The 27358-nt window shown below is 46.9% G+C and overlaps 1 protein-coding gene across 1 annotated transcript in view; it reads right to left on the bottom strand.

Moving 5' to 3' along the window:
• Positions 1-949: 949 nt before the first annotated feature.
• Positions 950-27358, bottom strand: part of LOC142563833 (uncharacterized) — a 91043-nt gene continuing 64634 nt past the window's right edge. The window contains exons 4-6 of the mRNA XM_075674477.1: positions 25703-25795; positions 4965-5066; positions 950-1119 (exon numbers count right to left, since the gene is read on the bottom strand). Coding sequence (XP_075530592.1) covers positions 965-1119; positions 4965-5066; positions 25703-25795 — 350 coding nt within the window. The 3' untranslated portion in view covers positions 950-964. The remainder of the gene's footprint in view (positions 1120-4964; positions 5067-25702; positions 25796-27358) is intronic.

Below are 27358 nucleotides of genomic sequence, written 5' to 3'. Positions count from 1 at the left end.
GCGTTGCCACTTCGTTTTAAATCACTTTCTGCTGTCGACGCCAACTGTAGTCTCAGGAATTGTTGTCACGGTATGAGAGGTACGCTTGTGCAGTGCGCAAAGTTTCCGTGCGTGTTGTAACTGTTTCAGTCGGAAAGTATCAAATTACGAGAGTTGATCACTCGTTTAGCGCAAGTTACACCAGTGCGTGTAACCGGTGTAACAATGCCGCAAAGGAGCGGTCTTTCCATTCAAAATGTTTGAGAACTCCTTTAGGCACCTTCGCTATCCTTTGTGTACAAGCAAAACTATGAAACTATCAACATTAAATTTCGCAAAAACCTGCACAGTTGATGCAGGGGGAGAAAAGCTCGCAATCTTATTTAGTGTTTGTTGTGAGCATACATAATTTGTGGTATACATATTCGAAGTTTATTAACGATGATTTACCGTCCGACGGAGCACACAAGCGCGAGCAAACTCGCAACAGCAGAGGGCGACAACAAACACAGAGCGCCTACACCAGAGTGACTGTAGCAGTTACTTTTCGTTTGACAATCTGGCATGCTTTGGGAACTGATACGAATAAATTTGCCAGACACAACTACCACGGATACATATGGTGTACTGAGCTGCCGCAAATACGGTGGCGCACGTACTACCACAGGCTCTCTTTTGTCCGTTTTAGTTACAATGCTTCGTCGGCCCATTTTTCAGGACCTCTTTTTTCGTAAAATTTCATGCAGCATTCGCAAAACCATATAACGACACTCAAAAAGAACCGACTCCAGATGACTTCGGTTGTTTTCTTTTTACACTTTCACTTTGATTTATTTACAATCTTTAAATATCTTTAAATATTCTCATAATTCCTCCTACGCTTTCCTTGTCATTGTATGTTGGATTCATGTGGTTGTTACTCCTGAAGGTAAGATACATAAAATGAAGCAGCCTGAAATCATTTTTTTATTGGTTCTTTATTAACCTAACCACTTTGTCCCGTCACATTTCGGTCACATGTATTATTGAAGATCGGATAAAATGGTTTGTTTCCACATGTGTAGTTGTAGAACTCCCCGCAACTAGGCGGCATTCCAGTGGTTATAGTATCATTTGTTAGGAGAACCATACAAAGATAATCTGTAAAACGAAGGGTAGAATCGCTGTGGTAAGTTATGCTTCAAGAACGGAGCGGCTAGTGTTCCTCAAAAGCAAGCAGGTTTAGAAAAAAAATTGCTGGAGTGGAAGGTCCCACAGCTTTATAACAGCCAAAGTGAAGCCAGTGCTCGCCCCTACTTCCCCTATGAAATACAGCTTTCTCGACGAGAGTACGCTCATAGCTTAATTGCTTTTACTATGTTAGTGTAAACGCTAAGCTAACTGTAAAACCACAGCTGGTTGTGCCGGAAGAACGCATTGCCCTAATCTGAAAGCTGATGGCGTGATCTTTCATAAAACTGGCCAAGGTGTTCATGCGTCACCCTGAAACTAGCGACACAGTGGCAATTGTCCATCGGTATCTATACGGCAACATTAGTCATCTTAATATAACGTGTAATGCGAGGAAAGCGCCCCTTTTACCACACATAAGCTAATATTCCATCTTGCTGCTTCTAAGATTGAAGGCCCGGTACCCCTTTAGGGGCATCATTAGCAATGTAGGTTTTTTAAAAGCGTCGTTGCTCAAAAGAGATGCATATACACATGCCATCAAATCGCCCGGTCTATGGCTGTCTATCCTATCTTGTGCTCTCTATCCTTGTCCCCGCATTATCTCCCCTTGGACGGTTCCTAACTGACAACACCTAAATCAAACAGCGCTTGCTTGACAACAGAAAGACTGAGACAACACGCATGATGACTGAAAATTGTTTCATTATACTGTCAAAATTATATATCAACACGAACAAAGGCACAAGGTGTATGCCATATTTGCGAGGCGCATCAGGCAATCATCATCCACATGCCTTTGTGTATGCATATACAGGGTGTTCAAAATTAAGCTTTATAGTTTTCTTAAAATTAGGCACTGTTAGGCACGCGAAGACCACCTGTGCAAATAAGCTATGTAGCCAGGGGGACACAAAGTGAGATGATACTTATCGTTGTCAGCAGCCGAACTAACTAAAGTATGATAATAAACTTTTTGTTGACTGGACTAAGTGGGTATGTTTGTATTGAAAAGTTAGAGGCAGTCGTGCTTCTACACAATATCAGTTGGAAGAATTCTTCTGGAGCATCTGTGCTCCGAGATATCCGGCTCCAATTTTTAATTGCCGTTCGATGATTACGCATGCAAGAGAGTATCGGCGCAACTCTCCTCCCTGATTTGACGCGGCTGTTGCGTGCGGCGTTTAATCTGACAGCGGGGCGGAGGCATTGGCAAAGATGATAACCGTCCCCCTTCCCCTCCCTTCTGGCGAAATAAAAAATCGAAGCACCCGGAAGCGCTGGCGTAACACGCGCCCGCGCAGCCTGTAACAATGGCGGTAGCTGCCAGGCCGAGATAATGGCGCGAGTGCAGAAGCCGAAGGGGAGTATCACAGATATCGCAGCGCGGTTTGCCCAGCAAAACGCGCTGTGATATCTTGACTTTGCCAGCCGAGAGTGGAAGGGGAACAGCTATCATCTTTGCCTATATTAAACTAAATCATGGGGTTTTACGTGCGAAAACCGCTTTCTGATTATGAGGCACGCCGTAGTGGAGGACCCCGGAAATTTCGACCACCTGGTGTTCTTTAACCTGCACCTAAATCTAAGTACCACGGGTGTTTTCGCATTTCGCCCCCATCGGAATGCAGCCGCCGTGGCCGGGATTCGATCCCGCGACCTCGTGCTCAGCAGCCTAACACCATAGCGACTGAGCAACAATGGCGGGTATCTTTGCCTATATGCATCCGCCCTGCTGTCAGACTAAATGTCGCACGCAACAGCCGCATCACATCAGGGAGGAGCTTTGCGCCGGTCCTATCTCTATTGCATGCGTAATCACGGGAACGACAGCTAAAATTCAGAGTCGGATATCTCAGAGCATCGACACGCTACAATAATTCTTCCAACTGATACTGTGTAGAAACATGGCTGCCTCTAACTTTTCAATACAAACATACCCACTTGATGCAGTCAACAAAAAATTAATTATTATGTTTTAGTTGATTGGGCTGCTGACGGCAGCAATTATCATCAAACTTTGTGTCGTCCTGGCCACATAACTCATTTGCACAGGTGTTCTTCGCGTCTCTCCCTGTGCCTCACTTTAAGAAAACCATAAAACTTAATTTTGAACACGGTCGGTATAATACTTTGAACGCAACAGAACGTTTAGTTTTCAGGCAGCGCCTATATTGTCTGAGTATTCGTCTTTCGTCCTTTTCTGGTATATGTGGATAGTGGTTGAGCGCACCGACATATAGAAGCTATGGATCTAAAAGCATATTACGTTAGCTCTCTATTTGTAGCGTAGGCTGTTACGGGATCATACCGATAGCAGTTTCGGTAGGCGATGGTGTCCGACGCCTCAGCCGATGTCCGCTGTCCATAGCAACCATATCACGGAATAATAATAATAAAAAAAGTTCCTGCGGGGACCCAGGCATTGACCACTGCGGGGGAGTCAGCTACTCTACCACTGAGCGACTCCAGCTTTCCTTTTTCTTTCTTTGTTACGTGAGAGCAGAATTTGCCGCAAAACAAAAGTACCAAAGCGCTACAGAAATTTCAGGTGATTGAAAAGTAATTCAAAAGTCAGGCAAACACTTGCCATCGTCAATGATGGCATGTAGTCCGGCGCTATTTCTTCCACAGCGTAAGCACTACGAACATAAAAAGATTCCTGAAAAACGACCGAATGCTCCGCGGTGGGTAAGCCTGCCCGTCGCACATTCTACTGCGCAAAAGGCTATGTAAGCCGAGCAATGTGAACATGTCATATGGTGGGTCATAGAGATCATTAAAAGCTAGGAAACGAATTGTGTATGGCGTGACATCTAAATCTTTCTTAAGTGTTCTTTGGAGAATGCCCGAGAAGAATACGGCTTCCCTACAATCTGCAAAACAGCGATGAATCGTTTCAGCATGTGGACAGAAACCATAGTTTACTGACGACGGCATGACAGAGTCCCTTTTTTCCAACCAGGTTTTGACAGGAACAGTTGCCGAATGTAAGCTAAAGAAAAAAAGTTGGATCCCTGGAGGAATAGTCACTCGATGGACAGGCGTCTAGGTAATAACATTCCAAGCAAGGCGCACGATAATGGGGAACAGGAAGCAATATGTCTATGAGTGCAGCAGAAATTTCTTTGCGGGAGGCGGTGAAATTATAATTCATAGATAGCCTTCTTCTGTGATGACATAAAAGTGTATAGACGGCCCTTGTCATAACGCAAAGGTTTTGTTGAGCTTCTGGTGTGGCAGTAATGTTTGAGAACAGTTCAGGGTTTCGGCTCGTTCTATGTGCATGATGCCGACTCACTTCGAAGGTATTGAGTGGAGGAAAGACTTCACGTACTTAAGTTTACCCCTCGCTCAATGATGTAATAGTAAGCCTCACTGGTCAGAGGAAGTTGCAGAAGTACATCGTAAGGTTAACAACTGGCAGGGGAGACAGTTGTCTATATTTAGCCGAGCCAAAGCTTGCAGTGTGTTCCTAGTAGCTCTGCTTATGTGTGTCCTGCAGCTATTACACTTTTGTGGCTTAGGTTTCAAGCTTTCTTTCGTGTGACTGACGCTGTTGCGCCGAGCAACGAAGGAACAGTACTTAAGCAAGAAAATAACACACAACACCTGAACGCGAACTATCAACTCTCTTGACAGTTCGCGCTCATGTGTCGTGTGTTGTTTTCTCGCTTAAGTACTGTCCCTTCGTCGCTCTGCGCAACAGTGTTATAGCGAACCAACTAGCCTACTGCACAATTTCCCGCAATTTCCATCGTGTGCTTGCTACGTATGTATGGAGCTCCCGTGTTGAGACCATGCGGCGTAATAACCTTTTTTTTTCTCTGTAACCTGGGTGTCTTCGTCCAGATCACGTTCTTGTAAGGCAACTTGTTCCGCGGTTGTTCTTCTTTCTTCAGATGTACAATTAGTGCCTAAAAGAAATGGCAGAACTTCAATTAATCAATTACATTCCAGAAAGAGCTGTGCCGTCATCTATCAGATATACATAAATGCCTCCTAGGGGCTTTTGAAGGAGTTTGTTGAAGGCATTAACTTTCTAAAGGCTCGCTTTATTATTATCCGCGCCAGCGCTTGCTAGCATGCAGCGGAAAAATGCCTTATAAGCGCGTCCTAGCGCGCGAGTACACACGCAATGTGACATGCACGCCATGTAGCATCGACACGTGTACATTTCGCAGTGGAGTTCCATATTACACCAGGTAGAACAACATGTAGCAGGGGCGCAGCTAGCGGTACAAGGCAGCTAAAGAAGGGTTGCGGAAAAAAATAAGGATATGTATCTTGGCTGCCTTCCCTGATTCGGATAGCAACAGTGAGCTCTCGGGATTTTGGCTAATTGTTGGCTGGATTTAATCCAGTTTTGTAGGTGCCAAGGAGTATTTTGAGAGAAATTGATATAGTTTGATATTAATATAGTGCCACAAATGTCTGAAAATTCTTCAGGGGAAGGCCCGGGGCGATGTCCGCCTTGGTCGGCCTCACTACCACCTCATCAAATGCCTCTTGAAGCTTTCTTTCGTAGTGGGGTGTGCAGCATTCCTGTGGCGCTGGTGCGTTTGCATGGAAGAGCTATCCTGCTCAACAACCCAAAGGCAGTGCCAGCGGTACTTCAGGCGGCCACGCATCACTATTTGCACATCACTGACGTACGACAATTCGGCAGAGGTGGGATTGCTTGCCGTTCGCAAGACCAGCCGTGCGTATAAGGCCTAATTAAGTGCTCATCATTTGCATCGAGGCAAATCAGTGCCTTCATTCCCCTGCATTTTGCCCGCAGTAAAGGAATAGTTCGTGGTGTGTGCTCCAAGTTAAGTCTGGCAGAGACTCTGGAATAGCTCTCCGCGGTTGGAGTAATTGCTGTTTACCAATTCAACAGAGTGACGGACAATACAAGTGTCCCCACTGAGTCAGTAATTGCCACGTTCGCGGGTACATCTTGCCCTACTGAGATAAAAGTCTGGCCTCTAATCTTTATAATGGACCCGCTTGCCTCGCGTCTATTACAATGTTGCAGTTTTTGGCGCTGTGGTCATAGCATAGGTGGTTGGAAATCTAGCCTACGCTGTTGCGCCTGCGGCGGGAGCCATTCCGCTAGTGACTGCTCGGCCAAATCGGACTCGTGCTGCCTCTGTGATGGAGCCCACAAGGCTGATTGCTCAAACTGCCCTGCTAGAACTCAAGAAGTCCAAATACTGTAAGTTATGAAGAAAAGGCTTTGCTCACACCAAGAGGACATTGCGGTAGTAAAGGAAAGAGCCCATGGTTATGCGAGTGTGACAGCACGACACCAAGCTGTCATTGATGGAAGCCCGTCAGAGGTAGTCGCACAAGCTATTGAACAGTCTATGGCTGAAATTATGGAGCGCTTTGTAGAGAGCGTCACGGAATGTTTTAATGGACTGATATCGTCAGAGTAAGCAGAATTAGTACCGACTGCTACTGCTCAGCCAAATGCTTGCCAAGTGATACTGACATGAATTCTTGTTCACCCCTCTCACAGGAAGATGGGGAAATCGCGTCCACAACCCATTTTAAGCAATTCAGGTGTGTTCCAGGTTCCTCAAACAAAGTCACTACTAGCCCAGACAAGTCTGATTATCAGGATACCTAAAAAATGAAATTTGATGTGAGAGCACAGTAAAGGAGGTGTTTTGCCTTGGAGGCTACCGCTTCACACTCAATTAGCAAATCTAAGAAAATTCCCTCTTGTGTCAAACCGAAATGTGATATATTGGAGGGGATTGTTGTCACTGCGGTTCTCTCTTCACTGAAACGTCGATGAATCTACTGCATGGAACTGCAGATCAATATTCGCTGCTTCTACTGATTTACACGTTCTATATTTTCAAACTTCTGCAAATGTAATTTGACTGCAAGAAACATGCTTATCCCCTGGAAAAGCATTTTGTTTGCGCAATTTTAGATATTTTCTCCTAGATCGGCGTCCAGATCTGGACGCTTGTTAATTATGGTCTGAAGCAAGTTTTGCCACAAGGCAAACATATCATTCCAGCTGATGTCTCCAGAATGTCAAATTCTAGCAGTAGAAGTTATTCTCCTTGGCAGTAGGCCTTTCTGGTTGGTAAATATATACTTCCCTTCGGGTGTGCAAGGGTACACGTCCACTAGACTCAGTTTTGCCAAAAAGTGGTGAAAGGATAATATTGGCTGGTGACTTCAACTCATCATTTATCATGGGGATCGAGATCAGACAAGTGTGGAAAGCGTCCATGGGACAGGGCAACAGCTAAAAACTGTTCGTGTCGAAATTTGGGTTCAGTTACATTTCTTCGCGGACAGTTTTGATCTGTGCTTGAGCTTACATTTTCGGGTCCAAGTCTTTCCATATCTGCATGGGAACCGGTGAATGTTGGGAGAAACAGTGATAATTTTCCGGTTGTGGTTGGAGTGGTAGGTCTGCAGTCCACCGTCGGGGCTTGAATCCACTCTTTTGTGGATAACTGTACATTTCAAAAATGCTTGCAGACCACTTTAAAATCCAATGAAAATTATTCATTGAACGCTGAGGATATTTCTTTCCTCAATCTTAGCTTCTTCGGGCAAAAGGTCAGAGTTCGAGTTAAAGGTACGCAAAGAAACTGCTTCTACAAATTGGAGGAAAAACGATTGTTCGCGGGACTACAAGCGACGTAAAACTGCATGGAAACAACTCATGCATAACCAGTCTCCGAAAAACTGGAGCAATTCTAAATTTGTTGTTGGAACATTCGAAAGAATGGTATCTAAGGCAAAAGACGATTACAATGTCCGCTATATAGAATTTCATTTAATATCAAATAATAAGCGTGCATTATTTCGGTTTTTAAGATCCCACAAAACGATTCCGCGCCCCTTGAACTTGGAGTCAATAGTTTTAACCACCACTGAAAAAGCTGACTCGCCAGATCTAATTGCGAGGGTTATCGACCCCATTCACTACCTATCTTCTCTACTCTCCTCAGAGACAGGGCACATCAGAATATTTCGAAGAGATTTGTATGTCACAATGGTACCATGCTCTTTTATGTTTACCAGCTGAGGCCGCAGGTTCCGATGGACTCACTACTAGGATAATTAAACTTCCCTGTTCTCTACTAAAACGCTGTGCTCTACAAGGAATCGCGAATACCTTCCCTTGATATGAAATTTAAGATACTCACCGTTGAAACATATATAAGGATGTATGAATCCCCACTAAGAAGATTCCAGTCAGTATTTATCAGTCAACGAGCCCAATGTTTTGAAGTCAAATGGCATCGGTTTCACACCCCACAAGTGATTATAACAAAATCGTTATTGAGTTTGTTAGATGCACATATAAATGATGTAATAACGGTAAACATTATCTCAAATTCATTGATTATTACATTTGATGACATATACCCCAACATTGCAAAAGCAGCCTCACTCGCAAATGCTTAAGAGCTTACTCTAGGATCACTTGAATCAGCTCTACACTAACGTAATTATAACAGCAGATGCTTGGCAGACTGAGGAAAAGGCCGGAGTTGGAATTTTTTCATCATCATTGGATTGGTGTTTTTCTATTCGGCTTCCCGGCTACACTCCTATATTCCTAGCTGAATTCCTAGCTGTTGCCCTAGCTTTGCGTAAGCTAGAAGTTTCCAGGACAACCGAGGTAATAATAAGAGACTCTTTATTACTGTGTGCCTTACTTACTGCTCTTGGCGACTCGCACATATTAAAAACTTTGTACTCACAAAGTTTGCGATTAATATGGCTACATGGCACAAAGGCGCATTTATGAATGAAGCGGCAGACACCTTGGCCACGGCTTCTTTAAGCGGCCCTGTACTTACCCTTCTTCCTACAACGGGTCTTATCACGTCTGTCAGATTTAGAAAGTACGTCCTTTTAACATGAAAATTAAATCTATCATCATCCTCGGAACTACAGCACTTTCAATTCTCTTGGAACGGGAAATTGTGCAAAACCAGACAGACGGAAGTGACATTAACGAGACTGTGCTTTTGAGTCTTACCCCTAAATTTATACAGGCACCGATCTGGTCTGGAAATTTCCCTTTTGTGCCATTGTTGGAACTCCTAAGAAACGATTGAACACTTGTTTACTGGAATGCCGGCGTTTCTTCTCCCTGAGAAAAATGACATTGGAAATTACAGTGGGCAGCTCGGCTCGCCATTGAACACTCCGGTAATGCTGCCTTTCGGAGCGTCTGTGCTTGGGCCCTCACATAGGAATGTATACATCTCCTTGCCAAAATTCATCATTGAATCGAACCGAACCGATTTCATTGTTGACCGTATTATTCATTTCATTCCTGCTTGATCGCCTCATTTATATTATATTGTAACAGATACGAAAGGCACGGACAAGAAGAGAAGGAAGAGAAGACGAAGAGAACGAGGAGTTTGAGAGGCCGGGCTGCGCTACGATCACGCTACCATCATCGTCCAATTCTCCTGTAAATAAAACCATTCCTCCGCAACTCCTCGTAACAGTTGTGGTGGAGTTGCGGGGTAATCGACACCCGAAGACGGAGGCTGAACCACGAGTTCTTCGACGGAGCAGTCGCCTTGCTGGACTCCCACCGAATTCACCGGAGCTGAACATGCCCCACGACGCAGACGAACAACGGCCCATTCCAACTGCTGCCCCGACAAGTTCTGTTCTGCAACTGAGAGATGCGCGTCCCTTCGCCGGAAGAGCGGACGAAGACGTCGAGGAATGGCTCATCCATTATCACCAGGTGAGTGCCGCCAACAGGTGGAACAGCGCTTCTCAGCTTTCTAACGTCGTGTTTTTTCTAACGGATACTGCGTTGGTATGGTTCGACAACCACGAGGAAACATTCATAACATGGGGAAGATTTGTTTCGGAAATCAAAGAGCGATTCGGCGACTCCGCGACGAAAAAGAAAAGGGCAGAACAGATGCTACTGCAACGTGCGCAAGTACCAGGCGAAACCTGCACGACCTACATTGAGGCAGTAATCAAACTGTGTAGGATGGTGGACTCCGAAATGTCCGAGGAGGACAAAGTCGGGCACATCCTAAAAGGAATTGCCGAGGATGTTTACAATTTCCTCATTGCAAAAGACAGCCTGGCTTCCGTCGCTGACATCATTCGGCACTGTCGTACTTTCGAGCAACTGAAGATGAGGCGCATCACGCCGAAGTTTGGCAGGCTAGCCAATGTGACCACAGTTGCAAGCGTGGACAGCAACCAGCCCCTCGATCTGGCATCAACGATACGACAAATAGTTCGGGAAGAGCTCAGCCTGCACGCGCAAGTGACACATCCAAGCACTTCTAGCTTCCGCCTACCACCATATTTTGAGCCATACGTGGCATCTTTCTCCCCGTATCCTGCGGCAAGGGGCACTGAGGATTATGAACTCGCGCCCCGACAGCAGCCACGTCTCTACGACAGAGGCCCTACTTATGACGCTCGGCCACAACGAGAGCAGCCGCGTTTTTACCCCCGAGGCCCGGCGTCTTCTGTCCGGCCGCGACAAGAACAGCGCCGACCCTACTACCACGACGCGACTTATGAAAGATATACCCGATTTCAGCAAGCAGCAGAGACACGTTATCCACATGACAACGAACTTTCTCGCCGCCCGCAGCCGTCAACCATTCGTTTCGAGGAAGACGCTGTGAACCGCGACCCTCCCGTGTGCTACAACTGCGGTTCCACAGGCCATATAGCTCGGTATTGTCGCCAAGCCCGTCAATCACGTAGGACACCATCGATGTTCTCGCCACCCAGAACCCGTACTTCATATGACCTGCGGACGACCGATTTGCTTCCAAGGGATCACTTCTCACACGAGACAAGACGCAGCGATTCGCCAGCATCTGACCGGAGTCTGACGCCGCCAAATAGCCGTCTCCGTCGCTCTCCGTCCCCTCGGCGCCGTTCTTCCTCACCGCCGCCGGGAAACTAGCATCCGCGGCCAATGGAGGTGTGGTCGCCGGACGGTCTTTGCAAGAAATACCTCTGCCTGTTGTGATGTACAAAAACAAAGTGAATGTCTCGATTGACGGAATACCGACCATGGCGTTAGTGGATACTGGGGCGACTGTGTCTGTGATGAGCCTCGCTTTCAAAAACCGTCTAGGCCACAAAGTTATATTTTCTTGGAACGACGGTACTACCTTTCGTGGAGTAGGCGGTGAGTGGCTTCATCCCCTTGGTGTTTGTGCTGCGAGTGTTTCGTTGGCTGGGAAAGTGTTTGTGTCGGAATTCCTTGTTCTTTCTCGTTGTTCGCACGATGTTATTCTTGGTATCGATTTTCTTGAACAGTGCGGCGCTTCCGTGGACTGTGGTTGTGGCGAAATATCACTGAACAAGTTATTAATATCAGCACGTTCTGAACAAAGCTCGGGTGGTGAAGACAGGGACGCAGACACACTCAGTGTTCTTGATGAAGTGATTGCACCATCGTGGTGCCTGACGCCCGTTCGTGTGTCGGCAACTACTGTTGATGCTGATTGTGTTGACCTTGTAGTTAGACCTCTCCGCATAAACTGTGCTAAAAAAGATATACTTGTGCCCTGCTCTGTCGTGTGCATGACGAAAGGAGTCGCCAAATTGTGGGCGCTGAACTGTTCCGCCACGCCGGTTGTCCTTCCTCGCGGTATGAAAATCGCTCTTTTCGATGAAGCCGCATGTAGCTCAATAGCGGCACTAACTACGGACGTCTCTACAGCTTGCTCTCCTTGCGATAATCGCCATTCTGAAGAGTTGATGCTTGACATGATCAGCAAGGGTTTCGGTACATCGGAACGGCAAGCACTGGTACAAGTCCTTGCCAGGCATATGGCTGTATTTGACTTCACGCATGGAGATGCACCCCTTCATTTACCGTCATCCCGCGCTCGTCACAGAATAGATACCGGCTCAGCACACCCCATCCGCCAGAAGCCCTACCGAGTGTCATCGTCCGAACGCAAAGTTATTGCCGAGCAAATCAAGGAGATGATGAACAAAGGTGTCATTGAAGAATCATCTAGTCCATGGGCATCCCCAGTAATCCTGGTCCGAAAAAAAGATGGCTCCTGGAGATTCTGCGTGTATTACAGACATCTAAACTCAGTGACGAAGAAGGATGTCTATCCACTACCGCGAATAGATGACGTCATTGATTGCTTACACGCTGCTTCTTACTTCTCAACACTTGATTTGCGATCGGGGTATTGGCAAATACCTATGGACCCTGCCGACAAGGAAAAGACCGCTTTCGTGACTCCAGATGGCCTATTCGAATTTAATGTTATGCCTTTTGGCCTTTGCAATGCTCCTGCCACCTTTGAAAGATTCATGGACACAGTACTACGTGGTCTAAAGTGGGAGATATGCATGTGTTACCTAGATGATGTTGTAATCTTTGGCTGCACGTTTGAAGAACATAACGAACGCCTCAGCGTCGTTCTCGACTGCATTGATAAAGCTGGACTGGTCCTAAACTAAAAAAAGTGTCGGTTCGGCGAACGTCAAACACTGGTCCTGGGACACTTAGTCGACAAGGATGGCGTCAGACCCGATCCTCGTAAGATTGAAGCAGTGAGCTCCTTCAAGTCACCGCAGTCAGCACGAGAACTCCGCTCATTCATTGGCCTATGTTCGTATTTTCGTCGTTTTGTTCCCCGGTTTGCCGACATCGTTTATCCGTTGACAAGTATTTTGCGACAAAATGCATCCTTCAATTGGACACCAGACTGTGACGCATCATTATCTCAACTGAAGTTTATACTAACGTCAGCACTCCTCTTGCGTCACTTCGATCCATCTTGCCCGACTGAAGTTCACACTGATGCTAATGGAATCGGGATAGGAGCGGTGCTTGTACTACGTCACAGTGGCGCCGAACATGTTGTCGCATATGCCAGCCGTTGTCCGAACAAATCTGAACGCAATTATACGGTCACGGAACAGGAATGCCTGGCAGCCGTTTTCGCCGTACAAAAGTTTCGATGTTATCTCTACGGTAGACCATTCAAGATTATCACCGACCATCATTCTTTATGCTGGCTGGTCGGTTTGCGTGATCCCTCTGGTCGCCTCGCATGTTGGGCACTACGCCTCCAGGAATACGACTTTGTGGTATCGTACAAGAGTGGCCGTCGTCACGCTGACGCAGACTGCCTCTCTCGGATTCCTCTTGCGACTACCGACTGCGATGCTGAGAATTTTGACGACTGTCTCGCTGCTGTTACTCCTACGTTCCCTGACGCGGCAGACTTTGAGCGAGAACAACGGGATGATGTTACCCTTGATCCGCTTTTTGTCGCCGCCCGTACTTCTAAAGGCAGCGGTCGCTTTACTGTCCGTGATAAATTGCTGTACAAAACTAATTACTCCGGGCATGGAGCGCGTTTTCTGCTGGTAGTCCCCGAGAGTCTCTGCTCCGACGTTCTACGCGCCATGCATGACGATGTGACATCCGGCCATTTCGGCTTCGTACGAACGCTGCACCGCACGCAGGAGCGCTTTTACTGGCCCAAGATGTACGAAACAACCAAGCGCTATGTCGATAGTTGTGAAACGTGCCAACGTCACAAGCGACCGACCACCGCAGCCCCGGGTCCCCTTCGGCCATTGACACCGCCCAGTACGCCGTTCGAGCAAGTAGGCATTGACCTTTTGGGTCAATTCCCGTTATCCAACAACAAGAACCGCTGGATAATTGTCTGCGTAGGCCATCTTACACGGTATGCAGAAACTGCAGCCATACCGTCTTCCACTGCTGCTTGCGTGGCGGTGTTCCTGCTCCGTTCCGTGGTCCTTCGTCATGGCCCACCACGTGTCATCATCAGCGACCGTGGTCGCCAGTTCACGGCTGATGCCATTGAAGAGTTGCTTCGTTTGTGCACTTCACAGTTTCGTCATTCCACGCCATATCATCCACAGACCAATGGCCTCGTTGAAAGAACAAACAGAACGCTGACTAACATGCTTGCCATGTACGTCTCCTCCAATCATAAGAACTGGGACGACGTGCTGCCTTTCATCACCTATGCGTACAACACGGCGAAGCACGAAACCACGAACTATAGCCCATTTTATCTCCTGTATGTAAGGTTACCGCGAAGCCCTCTGGACACTTTCTTACCCTTCGTTCTGCACGGTGATGATTCTGTATCGGTGACTTTGTGTCTCGCCGAAGAAGCGCGTCGAATAGGTCGTATTCGTACTCTGGCCTCGCAAAGTCGTTCGAAAGAGCGATACGACGACCGTCACGTACAAGTATCGCTGCAAAAAGGTGACTTAGTCCTTCTTTGGACACCGCAACGCAAGCGTGGATTGTGCCAAAAGTTCCTGTCACAATATTCAGGCCCATATGTAGTTGTGGACCGCCTGAGCGAACTCACTTACGTCATAGCTCGCCTACTGTGCAATGGTCGGAGATCAAGCAGAACTCAGCTGACTCATATTGCTCGCCTGAAGCCTTTCTACCCTCCTTGTCCATCCTGACTCGCCCCACGGGCTTCGTCTGCTTGCGGGGAAATGTAACAGATACGAAAGGCACGGAAAGAAGAGAAGGAAGAGAAGACGAAGAGAACGAGGCGTTTGAGAGGCCGGGCTGCGCTACGATCACGCTACCATCATCGTCCAATTCTCCTGTAAATAAAACCATTCCTCCGCAACTCCTCGTAACAATATATACCTTTTTCTTTTTTATTGAATGACTGTCTGCTTTATCGTTGTGAACTTTCCTCGCTTTAACTTATTTATCAAAATTATAGATTTATAAATTTATTACATTAACACATATGTAAAATCTGCCCGACCCTTGGCCAATCCCCGTGAGCGGCTATGCGCCAAACACATGATGATGATGATCATCATCATCATCATCATCATCACCATCACGTATACAAGAATGCTAGAAAAAATATATATTCTGTACCTGACTAAATAAAGCTGGCTAGGTGACTATGTCACCGCCGAGTTTCTAGGGGATGCCAATAAATCATCATCACGACCATCGTTAACATCCTATTGTGCCACTTGGCTTACGATGTGATTGCGCGACGCATAACATCTATAGGTGCACCCTTTGCGTTCTAGTTGCATATTATTACACCGGATGGCACGCCAGGTAGCAATTGCATAGGTAGCGGTAAAAAGTAGATAGAGAAGTTTTGATGATAAACAAGAAGAATATGGTTACGCATAACTATTGATGTAATGAAAAACGTTTATGGCATACCTGATAAATTCAAGCAGGCTAGGTGGCTCTATGTCCTCGTCGCGCTTCAAAGGGAATGCCATTAAATCATCATCATTGGCATGGTATTGGGCCATTTGACACGCAATGGGACACGCGCGCTGCGTAGCGTCGATGCGTACAAACTTTGCATCGTAGTTCCGTTATACTCCTTCAGGTGTCCGGACATGTAGCACTTGCTAATAGCAATTGGATGCTGCTTGTTGCTGAACCTGGTTAACTTATGCAGGCTAGGTGACTAATTGTCTCCAGCCCGTTTCGAAGGGAATGCCAATAAACTATCATTATCCTCATCATCAACAACAGCAACGTACCGTGCCACGGATCAAATCATATCTCTTGTGCACTAAATAGTACGGACATCTGTGTTTACTCTTCGGTGCACGTTACCGCGCCTCCTCGCAAGGTACAAACCGCTGCTGAAGAAGGGAATCCTTGAGCTACACAGGCCACTGCAACAAGAACATCGGGCTGAGCAGACCGCTGTGCAGAGAACAGCACAAGCGGCAGTACAAGCCGCACCTCGTCGTTGACGGCGGGAGGGCAGCAGAGATTGTTTTCGTAATACGGGGGGCGGGAGGGGGGAGGAGAATAGACTTCGCCGCGAAGACCCTGATGTGCATGAAGACCCTCTAATGGAGCTCCTATGGAGCCGGTCCTCCAGCTTATGCAGTGACTGTATTGCCTGTGCCATGCTGGCCAGTGACATTATTGAAAATATTTTTGTGAGGCAGAACATTACATGACGGTGAGAGCGTTCATCATCTTCGGTAGAGTACTTATGCCAGGATATTGAGGTTACAGGTTAAGGCTACTTAATTCCCAAGGGGATGCCGCGTGCACGTTGCTTGTGAACGTTTGGCGAACCGTGCAAGGCCGGCGTAGAGTCGCTGCTCCAGTGTAGCTGGTAGTAATAAAGTAAACCATAAGGTGGCCTTGCAAAGATTACCGAGGATGCGCAAAAATTACCCATAACTGCATTTAATTCCAAGTAATTCTTGCGTTGGGCAGTTTTTATTTACGAATATAAAAAGCCCGTACTTCTTCGATTTTTCCAAGTGACCGAGAGGCCACGCGGCAGAAAGTACTGTATGTACCTTCAAATACCGGAACCACGCTGTTTTCCTAACTCGTCAGCAGGGCTCGGCGCCCATTTCCGGCTTTTATTTAATCCAAATATATGGCTGTCCACGTGCCTAAGATGCGAAGCTTACTAAAGGACGAGGTTTACGTCTAGGACTCCTGCTACCCCTTGCGTGCGTATGCGTTGCCGCGTGGCATTGTTCTGTATTTTTTATTTTGAGCGCTTTTTTTTGTTGGGCCACAGAATACTTACGTTAGTTTAAACACTTTTCAGTTATTTCATTGGAGGCTCACCAGGCTTCACAACTTAGACGTGAAACATCTTTCAGTTCGGAAAGCATAGGGGGTCGCTCGATAAAGCTACATGCAACGAAACCACGTCATAATATTATTGCTCATGTCCTTGCTATCGTACTGCGCACGTGACTTTCTTTGGCGTCATTGTGCTCAGCAAAAATGCCATTACTTTATCATGCCTGTTTCATGTGCACAGATGGACCTACGGTTGTGCCGCGCATGGCTCAAAGGGAGCTGAATTTAGCCTCTTGCTCGGTGTTCACAGATCAATAGTTTGCCAATGCGTTTGGGCATCTGAACGGGAATGTTCGCGTTTGAAAGACCTTACTCAGCCATAGTATGTATGAGAGATCAAACTGTGAATACCCTAAGTTATAAGTGTTGACCGCACCCTTAGCCAAATGCCTATTTTTGTTCCTTACGCCCTTGTCGGGCCTATTAAACACGTAAGCATAAACTGTGGGCTTAGGAACATTTTAGTGTCACTTTTATTGTGCCTATCAAAGCCTGTTTTAACCTTGACGCCTAAGTTATATATTCACAGCCGAATAAATATTTTTCCGTTAATTTCGTAGCCTTACTTTGATTATCATATTGCTGATTATATATTACTCGCAGGGAAAATTACCTGAAGGTACCAGGTAAACTTACCACAAACTTTGCCAGTGCAAAGGCTGTTAAAATAGCTTCGCCGCAGACAGCATTATTGCTGTGAGAATGGCTCAAGCTGCTCTAAGCGACAGTGCACTTGCAGGGTAGTTAGAGTACTTTGCGCCCACTTCTAGTTTTGAGCCGATATCATCGGGATAATTGAACGACGGAGCGTAACACTGGCCCGGAATTTAGGGGTAATTTTGGACGTTTAGAAAAGGCTTGTGGCCTTCTCCAAAGGACCTGTTGCTGGTAGAGGTGGAAACATGAGTTTGTATCTGACAAACTGGGCTTTTCAGTATTTAAAGAATGATGCAACAGTCTGAACGGTGAACATTCTGCAATGCAACAGAGCATACAACATCGAATGCTCTGAAGTACAAATATGGGCTGCTAACACTGTTGCACGTTGAGCGTTCTTTCGCTGAATGCACACAAATATTCGGTGATAGAAGTGACACATTAAAGCATAAAATTTTGATATGGTGCCTGTGTGTCACTGCTGTCATACATTTTCTCGTGAAGTCTAGTGACACTAAAATTCACATGAATATTAAAATGTATGGAACTTGCCTCATTACGTTTTATCGGAAAGTTACAGTTAATTACATAAAGCAAGTATGTAGTGGGCTGTGCTCCTTAAAAAAGCATAATTTATACTCTAATTCACAGTATAATGCTTTAATAATTGAGCCTATCCGTGGGCTGAAAGATAATTCTTGGTGCCTCTATATTCCCGAAATGACAGCATTCTTATAGGCGCCAAAACAACATTTCTACTGCTTAACTTCGCATCTCTAGTTATAAGGCCAACAAGTGTGCCATTTTATGCTGAAGTTTCACGGTTTCTCGGCTATGGGGAGCCCCGAGTTCGACACTTATAGCATGATGAGACTCGGGCAACAAAGCGGAGGGATTTCGATTCGTACCCGCCACTTTACATCAAGGTAGGCTCACTGCAAATAGTGGGTACGATTACAACATCATACCAAACGACCCCCACTAGCTGTATGATAAGTTAAGCGTGTAACTTTGTATCGTGTGAACAAATCTCACTTGTATATTTGGTTACGTTATTCTTTCACCTTAGTGCCCATACACGCCCTCAGCAGTACACTAAATGTGTTTCCCGTACTCCACCATGGCTGCTTCCCGATACAGGCTACTCATTTTGTTTTGTATTGACCCCTTATCCAAAAGGTAAGGTAACCGTAGGCAAGCCAGTCTCCTGAAAATTACTTAGCAGAATGAAATAGTACTCACACCTAACAAAAGCGCCCATCAAGCTACAATGATCGCTGCTTGCGTGAAGTGCTCTTTTAATTTTTGCCAACATTTCGTTGGAATGTTTGGTATGAACAGACAACAAGCGGGCGACCCTTGCCTTTAAGAGCGATTTGATGCTTTCCTATGAGAACAAAAAATATGCCTTGTTACATATAACGAAAATGAGTCGTTGTTAACGTCATTTCACACTCAAAATGTTTCTTTATATTTGTGCCGTTGCGGTGAGAACGCAAAACATGTGCATGTTCACGTAGATGGCCGAAGCATAGACGAGGCCAAAGAAACTTTATTTGAATGTGCGCGAAGTAAGCTGCACTGAGCTTCGTGTCGATCAGCTGAAGGTTATCTGAAGACAGATGACGTCGCTCTCGTAAACGGTTTCCATAAAGTGTTTTATCCTCCCCAAGCAGAATGTTCTATTGATGTTGTATGGCCAGTCTCCTGGCCCCTATTCCAGGATTAGCGTATTGACCATGACTGCCGCTAATGTTGAGAAAGCTCTCGACAACTAACTAGATTCTGCTTCGACAGCGGGTATTACGGGCCTCAGTACTTGGTCACTCCGACATGGTTTGTCTCGACACTTATACAAGTGTTTCAGTGGATTCCTAAAGACAGGGTATTTAGCTTAGGTACATGGTGAGTTGAACAAATATAGAATAGAGTTCGCGTATACTTTCATATAGTCTATAAAATGTATATATATAGTCTTTTATATAGTCTTTCAAATGAATAGAACGAAGGGTTGCGCAGTCTGCAGCCACAATTTCGACAGGAACGCTGGTCTTTGTCAGTGCCGCTCTTCGTCAGGCTGAAGCTTCGTTTGTTTGGCCACTTATCGTCACCTAAAATGACTGTCTTCTCGTGACTGCTTCATCTGCACTATACTGACATTGTTTTTGGGAGCCACTGGAATTATTTAGGACTAACATTTATATGCTACACGAAGCTGGGTTGTCTACCAGGAAAGCGTGCACCGCTGCCCATAGGTTTTCGAGGAACGACGTGGTACGAGGCATGTGGCGCAGCGTACGTCATTTTTTGGGGTCCTGAAACACTATTTTGCTGATCATAAAACGACGTCACGGTTAAACTACGTCGGCTCACGAATCTCCCGTCGCATTTTTTTTCGATTTCCTTCAAGCAGCAATGACGTCAGACGAAGTTATCAGAACGGTAAGCTGCCTTCTTTCTCCTTTCATTTTCACGAGTGTGATGGAAGCTACACAAGGGAGACATCAATGTAGCAATGTGCCGCTGGCCTCACCCAAAGGCTGAACGCCGGCGGTGAGACCGCTCATGTCTGGACTCCGTGATCGCTGCGTGATCTGCGCTGGGCTTTTCATCTCGGAGGCTAAGCGCTGCATTGGCCGCAATGTGCAAGTGTCGTTTGTAGGTCAGCAGTGCAAAGATAAAATGGTTTTGCTGCTTCCTTTTTTTTTCGGATTGAGGAGATGTGTTTATTTATTGAATAAATCAAATGAGCAACAATTCTATTGCATAGAATGTCCTCGCCATAACAAAGTCAACCAATAGCTTTTGTGGACTGCGATGCTTATGATGACACTGCATTACGACATTGCGAAGGAGACAGCAAATACGTTTTTACTCCATTTGACATGAGGCTATAAATTTCATGCTGCGTGCACTGCAATATTATTTGGCTGATGTAATCACAGGGGGCTGATGATAAGACCGGCAGCCCTTCTTTCCTATGTCCTAAACCACCGCCCAAGCACTCCGTAGAGATGGTGAACCAGCGAAGCTGAAACGTGTGGCCCCGGTGTTTCATGCCAGGGTTAATCCCAACGGTTCATTAAAGGACGGCTCAGTAGGCTGCCGGATCCTCAGTACGCAGTTGCTGGTTGCGCTCGGCTGTACGAGCACGTTCTTGTGCCCGGGCTGCACTATCGACATGGCGTAGACGAGTGCGCTCCCGGTTCTTCTCGCGGCGTTGCTTATGGAAAGCTGCGTGCAACTAAGGAGTGGGCGTGACGCGTGGCCTACCTATTTCGAAGCCAAGGAGAAACAGCTGCGCCCGCGCTCGGCTGCGACAGAGAGCAACGACGTCAATGGGGATGCTCCCGAACAGGCAACAATGATTTTCACGTCACCGCTTTCATCACGCTAGCCTTGTCAATGGAAGTTTTGGGCCAAGTAGCGCGACGTCATGGATCGAAGTAAACAGGCCTTGTGCTATCTAGGTGGTGCTGGCTAATGGCGCAACTTTCGCTATTTATTTCGCGCATGCGCATAGGATTGCGCCGGAGGAGTTTTCGGCACAGCCAGACGGACGTACGGACGAATCGGCTAGCCATATACATATTTGCTGTAAAAGTGGTTGAGCGTCCCTTTGACTGCTTCGAAATATTTTGTTTAGGCAAAGCAGGTTCCCTGACTCGTTTTCTTGCAAGCCTGCGCCACGCCTGCGGGTTTGCAAAACGTGAACTAGGTGAATGCAGGAGCCAATGTTTCGACAAGTGGACTTTTCGTAAAGGCCAACGTTTCGACAAGTCCAATCTCTTAAAACAAACTGTTGTTGTCTGTCACCGCAGGAGTAAGATTACGAGGATAATTGTCGAAGTAGCTAAAATAGCCAGAGCAGGTGACGATTGCGTTAGCACACCCTCTATACTTTTATCAAAGAAAGAGCTTGAATTTTTGGGCATAGTTGACACGACTGCTTTACCTCCTTCCCTTCTGTGTGTCTATTGCAGGGGCGTCCCAGTGAGTAGATGTACGCTCACCAGCTGCAATAAATCAACTGTTGAAAGTTAGCGCCCATCCTGTGTTCCTGCTTGTCCCTGTGTCTTTCTTGCGCTATGTATCCCAGTTCGCATGTATCCCACCAACACGCCCAAACTTCTTCCCTGCTGTGCCCGGCATGCCTTGCACGCCCTCCCCGCGGGGGAGAACTCTCGTGACGTCACAGAAAGAGGTTCGCTCGGTTGCCTGGTCAGGTTTCGGTTTAGTTCTTACGCTTTCTTCCTTAATTAAACTTGTTTTCGAATTTGCGGAACATTTCTACTATCAACCGCATGACAGAGGGGTCTCGGAAACAAACATTCTAATACCTTTAGTTGGTGAAAAATTTCGGGATTGTCCTTTAAGTTTGCGGCTACGATTTCCATTTTTCTCGGCTGCTAGACATCTGCTTCTGCGGCGACAGTTGTAGCAAAGGCGCAGGCATCTATGAAAGCGGACATGTACAGAATGTTACCGTAGTTTGGTACAAATAACTCCACATGACCGCAGGCAAGTGTACTCAGAATTCAGAAGACCATTTATGAAGAGACAGTCGGGTTAAGTAGCCGCTTCGTTTTGTTAACTAATGCATTGTCTCGATCATTTTCTTTGAATCCTAACCTTGCCACAATACTGTTTCTGTACGTCGTACTTTCCCTCTTGCTTGGTGAGTATGTGCGCTCTGCCGGCCGAAGCGGCTAGGGTACGGTCCGGTGAAACGTTGCTCAGCAACATAGGGTCATAGTAACTTCCGCGCAGTACATACGCACACGTCATTGGTGCAGACTTAGACCTGCAACAACCCCGCCCAGCAGGAGGCCGGCACACATTGTAGCTATTTGGCTACCGATGAATACACGTGACATCGCCAAATAGTTGCTGCCAAAGTCACCTCAAGAAGAGCAATTGCGAGATTGTTAACGTAAATGTGTACCTTGGTAAACTAACTTCGCCAAAAACACTGGCCAATAAAAACGTGCGTTAGCGCGCAACGGCCCATGCAATTACGCTGCGTGCGTCGACGAACTAACCTTCCCCGTGGCAGTATGCGCAATTTCGAGATGTCTTAAAGGGACACTAAAGGTTACCAGAAACGCAAGTTAAAGTGGTAGAGCAATGTTCTAGAACGTCTAAGGCGTCAATATAATCGCGAACAGAGCTTTAGTAACCGAGAAATTGAGGTAAATGCATGACACGATTTGAGACCCCCCAGCGACATTCCGGTACTAGCCCGATGACGAAAGGACTCCTCATAATTTGTGTTACTAATACTCAACAACTCGTATTAAAAATATCATTTCATTCGATTATAAGACGGAAAAAAATGTTACTTGTCTACGTCTATTCGATTGTAAGAAAAAATAACATTTTGACGTTACCCTTCAGTAATATGGGTGTTCGAAAGGTTTCGTTTTCGCTCGACTCTGCGCGCTCGACTCTGCGCCGCGCACGCTTTGGAGTTTCAGTAGTTTCGTTATCGCGTCGTGCTGTGAGGGTTCTTCTGGCTCGCGAAACTTTCATTTGGAACAAGCAGCGAGAATGCCACGTCCATGTGATGTCGTGGGAAGCCCTCGTTGCTTTCCCGCTCCGGAGAGCCGGTGTCGAGGCCGCCGTCGTAGTACGCAACGACGCCGGCAGTGCGAGCCCTCAGCAGCAGGTCGCGCTCGTCGGTGCTCAAATCGCTGAAGTTGAGCCCACCATCGCGAGCCAATCTGTCGGTGTCAGGGTCCATTGCGACGAGCGTCGAAGTTAGCGTCATAGAATGAAGTACCAGCTTATGGGCGCCTTGAGCTGGAGTTTGAGGTATAGTAGCGGCGCCTGGTGGCGGTGCGGGAAACGACATCTGGGTCGTGCCAGCTTGGGTCGTATTGAGCCCTGGCTGTGGCGAAGCACGTTTCTAGGCCGAGTTTTGCGTCGATTCGCACATTTTTGTGCCCTGTTGCGAGTGCGAAAAGGCTCGTCGCTTCTCATAGACCACGCCGATCACGCCGCGAGCTCGCCGCGGCCTATAGTTTAACGAAAACGGACTCTCCGTGTGCCGTGGGACGTAATGTGGGACGTAATTCGTTTCTCCTGCCGCTAGCCACCATACTCCCGCTTTCGCTCTGCTGTCGGCTCTGTCTTGGCTATGTTTCTGGCCGCGCGTTCGCGTTTTGCGCAGAAAAGCCGTAGCGCCGTCTGCGGACGCCGTTCTACTCACCGATGGCGCAACGTCACTGTGAGACCATGATGTCAGTACTCCTCGATCGGAGGGCGGGCGATTTGAACAGCGCTAGAGGTACGCGGACGCTTCAGAACGCATTTTCTCATAAATTAAGTCTCTCCTTGGCACGAAACAAGCGTTTCGAGGTTTCTGGGATGGTATTTCAACAGGCCACGTTCACTTAATAGTAACCTTTAGTGTCCCTTTAATGACCTGCTCAGGTCATTAAAAAGCTGATGCCTTACCAAATTACGAATGTTTTCTTTCGAATATTATGGATGAAGGAAGCCGCTACATCTCAAATGATATTGAAAAAAATTAAAATCGATGCTAATTGTATATGCAAAATTAACTCAGCCGTGAAACAAATTGACCACTCCCCGTGGTAAACCTTCTGAGACAGTAAGAAGCTGTAATGACTTCACAATGATGACGCAAATTTTTCAGCGAAAGTCGAACCGTAGTACCATATCCAGCAACTTAGAGCAATCCTGGCGCTGAGCTGTGCCATTTTTAACACATCTTCTGTGCAACCAAAATATTGACAATTTCGTCGGCCTAGAGAAAGCAAGCTGTCAAAGAAGCACTTTCATTAAGCCTGTAATAAAAACATTCCGAAAAGTACACCGTGATATAAAGCCGTTACAAACAAGACGATTCGAAACTCTCATGCTTAACAAATCTGCAAAAACTGTGCATGAACTAGCAGCGGTTCAACATGCCCGAAGTCACGTAAAAACCATTACAAGAACATCAACAGCGTTAGAGCTGGTGCGACGACTTCACGGGCTGCATAAAACCATCAAAATCAGTGCTTGCAAGCATCAGCACCTTTAACACGCAACACGATGCGCTTGTGCAGTCCTGAACCCTAGCTGGAGCAACACGACACAGAAGTAGCAAACGGTAGATGCGGACAGCGCCATTCGAAACGCAAGCGAAATTCCTTCAAACCCCATGCTTCCCTGCATTCAAAGGGAACCAAAATACAGGATGTTTTAGTGAACACTTGCAAAAATCTTTAATAGTTGCCTGTGGAAAACATCACAATTGCAGTTCATCAGCTGGTCTACTCGATGCGGTGGACAATACTTGAATCAAAATTGAGATTAAAAATCGAATAATTATTGAAAATTCGCTAATTAAGTTTCGACTAATACTTTATGGCCAATATTGCAATTTAGAAATTCTAGCCCTGGAGTTCGCAAGGTGGATCCACTTGGAAAGAATTTTCAATATGGCACCAGTTTCGAGATATAAATTCCCGAACTTTGCGGAGAAATGCAGTGGCGTTCCAGTTAATTTGTTAACAGAACGTCGTTTCATGCACTGAAGCACACCAAAAAATTACAATATGGGTTATAAGATGAGTAGCTAGAAAGTTAATTAGTGAATCCTTGTTAATTATTCCATTTTGCAGTTCAACGTTTTTGCAAGTAGTGTCCGCTGCTTCGAGTAGGCCGGCTCATAAACTACAATTGAGCTAAGTGTTCACAGGCAACCTTTAAGATATTTTGAAAGTGTTCGCTGAAACACCCTGTATATGTATACGCCGAGATCAACTTTCTCGTTTACCCGTGTAGACATAGCCGATTGTAATAAACACCGACATGACAGAAAGAAAGCGTGAAATCCAAAAGTTTCCCGCTCGAAATGCGGCGATTTATTGCTTGTGTAGCTACCACTCATGAGGCCTTGTGGGTAAGGGGTCGAACCATGTCACCGGCGAGGTTTTTCTGGTATTTGAGCACTTCACCAAACAACCACGGCTCTTCGACGCGGTATCAAACTTCGGTCACTACACACATGCGACGCGTGTTGATTGTTTTATGCCGAAAACGTGAATCAAATAGGGACGCTTAAGCAGCGACGCAGAAGACTAGGCCCTTCCCGGAGTGCACTTACCAAGGCCGCCACCAGTGACGCGTTCATCGGCGGGCTTGATGGCGGCGCAACCCACCAAACTGTTTCAAAGCGGACGCTCACAGCATCCATCAATTCATCCATACATCTACGCGTATATCCTGGTTTATAAGCAAAGAAAAAGGAAAGATTCTGCTTACGGTTGGCTACGCCTGTTATTGCAAGGATCAGACAAGCTTTGTAATCTGAATATAATAATGTATAATTCATGTCCGGGAGGGCATCTGGAACACCTGCAAAAACATAATAATGTGAATAGATCATATAAAGTTGAACACATAGCGTAATAAAAGACAGCGTAAGAAAGAGGGAGGGAGAGAGAGAACGTTTATTGTTAATGACGTGGTGTGGCTTCCTCGTAGGGTGGAGCCTTCATTTCGGGGCCCCATAAGGCGCGCCACTCCACGTGCCCGATGGATCAGCCATCGCTGATTCTGCGGGTCTAGGTTGGTCGGCGCAGTCTCCCAAGAGGAAGGTAAAGGAACAGGGGAGTAGCCCGGACGGTGTGGGCATTCCCAGGTGCAGTGATATACTTTAGGTTTTGCTCTACAGTAGGGAGAGTATGAGGGATATTGTGTGCGGTGGAAGATGTGAAGGTAAAATAGACACGGGAATGAGTTACTAGCTGTTGCCACGCGGTGTCATCTCGGTTAAGGGAATGGTTTGGTGGGGGGGGGGGGAAGTGTCTCCTGCTATCGGTATAATGTTGGAGAGTTTCAAAGTACTTCAGTGGTTCTGTTAGTGCTTCGTCTGGTTTGGACGGACTGAAACAGAACGGATGTCGTTGCGTATGCTATACGCCTAACACGTGGGAAAAGATTCTCATATCGTAATTTTATGTCAGTAGGGTTAAGCACGTAAAGAAATAGGTGACGAGTGAGCAGTCTACGTCAGGTCCTACCAAGAAACAATATAGTTACGTAGAATACCGCTTTCACATAACTTTGCTAGTTAGTTTTAGAACATTGTAAACTATCTTTTATTTGTTTTGTTTAAGCTTTATTTGTAGGTGCTGTCACGATCCGTCCCGGTTCGGGAACAAGGGAGGGCTCGAGGCACCCTCCGTCAGACAGACGCTCTGTAGCGTGGTAGTGGTGAACGATGACTGCCTGCCGAGCAGCTGTGCTCGTCTGTGTTTATTGTGGTGCGGTGACCAATGTTGCCTACCGAGCCTGGCAGGCCACCGAGCACGGCGGGCCTACGAAGATTATGCCCAAGGGGGCGTCACATGCTTGTTACACCCCCTTACCCCCTGTTTGTTTGTCAACAACAAACGTCGAAGTTCAAAGTGCGAGGCTCTGCCTCCGCCCTAGCCGGGTCGACGTGCTTGCTACCCAGGCGAGTAACGATCTGGTGGCCTCCGCCGTCTTGTACTCCGCCTGGACACCGGTGTTGATGGGCCGGGTGCGGCAACGCCGGGTGCTGCCCGAGACAGCCTCGCTCCACCCGGAGGGCCCGCAGTGGTCGGCCTTGTGAGTGGTGCCGGACTTCACACCGGCCCAAAGGGCCCCGCACAACTCGCCTCCGAGGTGGGCGGTGCTCCGTTTGAAGCGACTGGCGTTGCCGCTAGCCCTCCTGCGGGCAGGAACTCTGAAGTGGCAGTCGAGGGTGCTGGCCAGGTCCCGAGGCGAGGCCTAACATGGTCGGCGTGTCTGTGCCACGTGGCCCCGCCTGGCATGGGGACGATCAGCGATGAGGCACTGGCCGGAGACACCAACTGTCCGGCGGACCAGAGTGGGCCAGGACGAAAGTTCCTGGCAGAACCTGGAGCTCCCAACTCCGGCAAAGGCCCGCAA

Source organism: Dermacentor variabilis, chromosome 11 (assembly GCF_050947875.1).
Source record: "Dermacentor variabilis isolate Ectoservices chromosome 11, ASM5094787v1, whole genome shotgun sequence".
In the NCBI taxonomy this organism is placed as follows: Eukaryota; Metazoa; Arthropoda; class Arachnida; order Ixodida; family Ixodidae; genus Dermacentor; species Dermacentor variabilis.
Note: the sequence above shows the minus strand (reverse complement) of the source record. Positions and strands in the feature narration are given on the sequence as shown.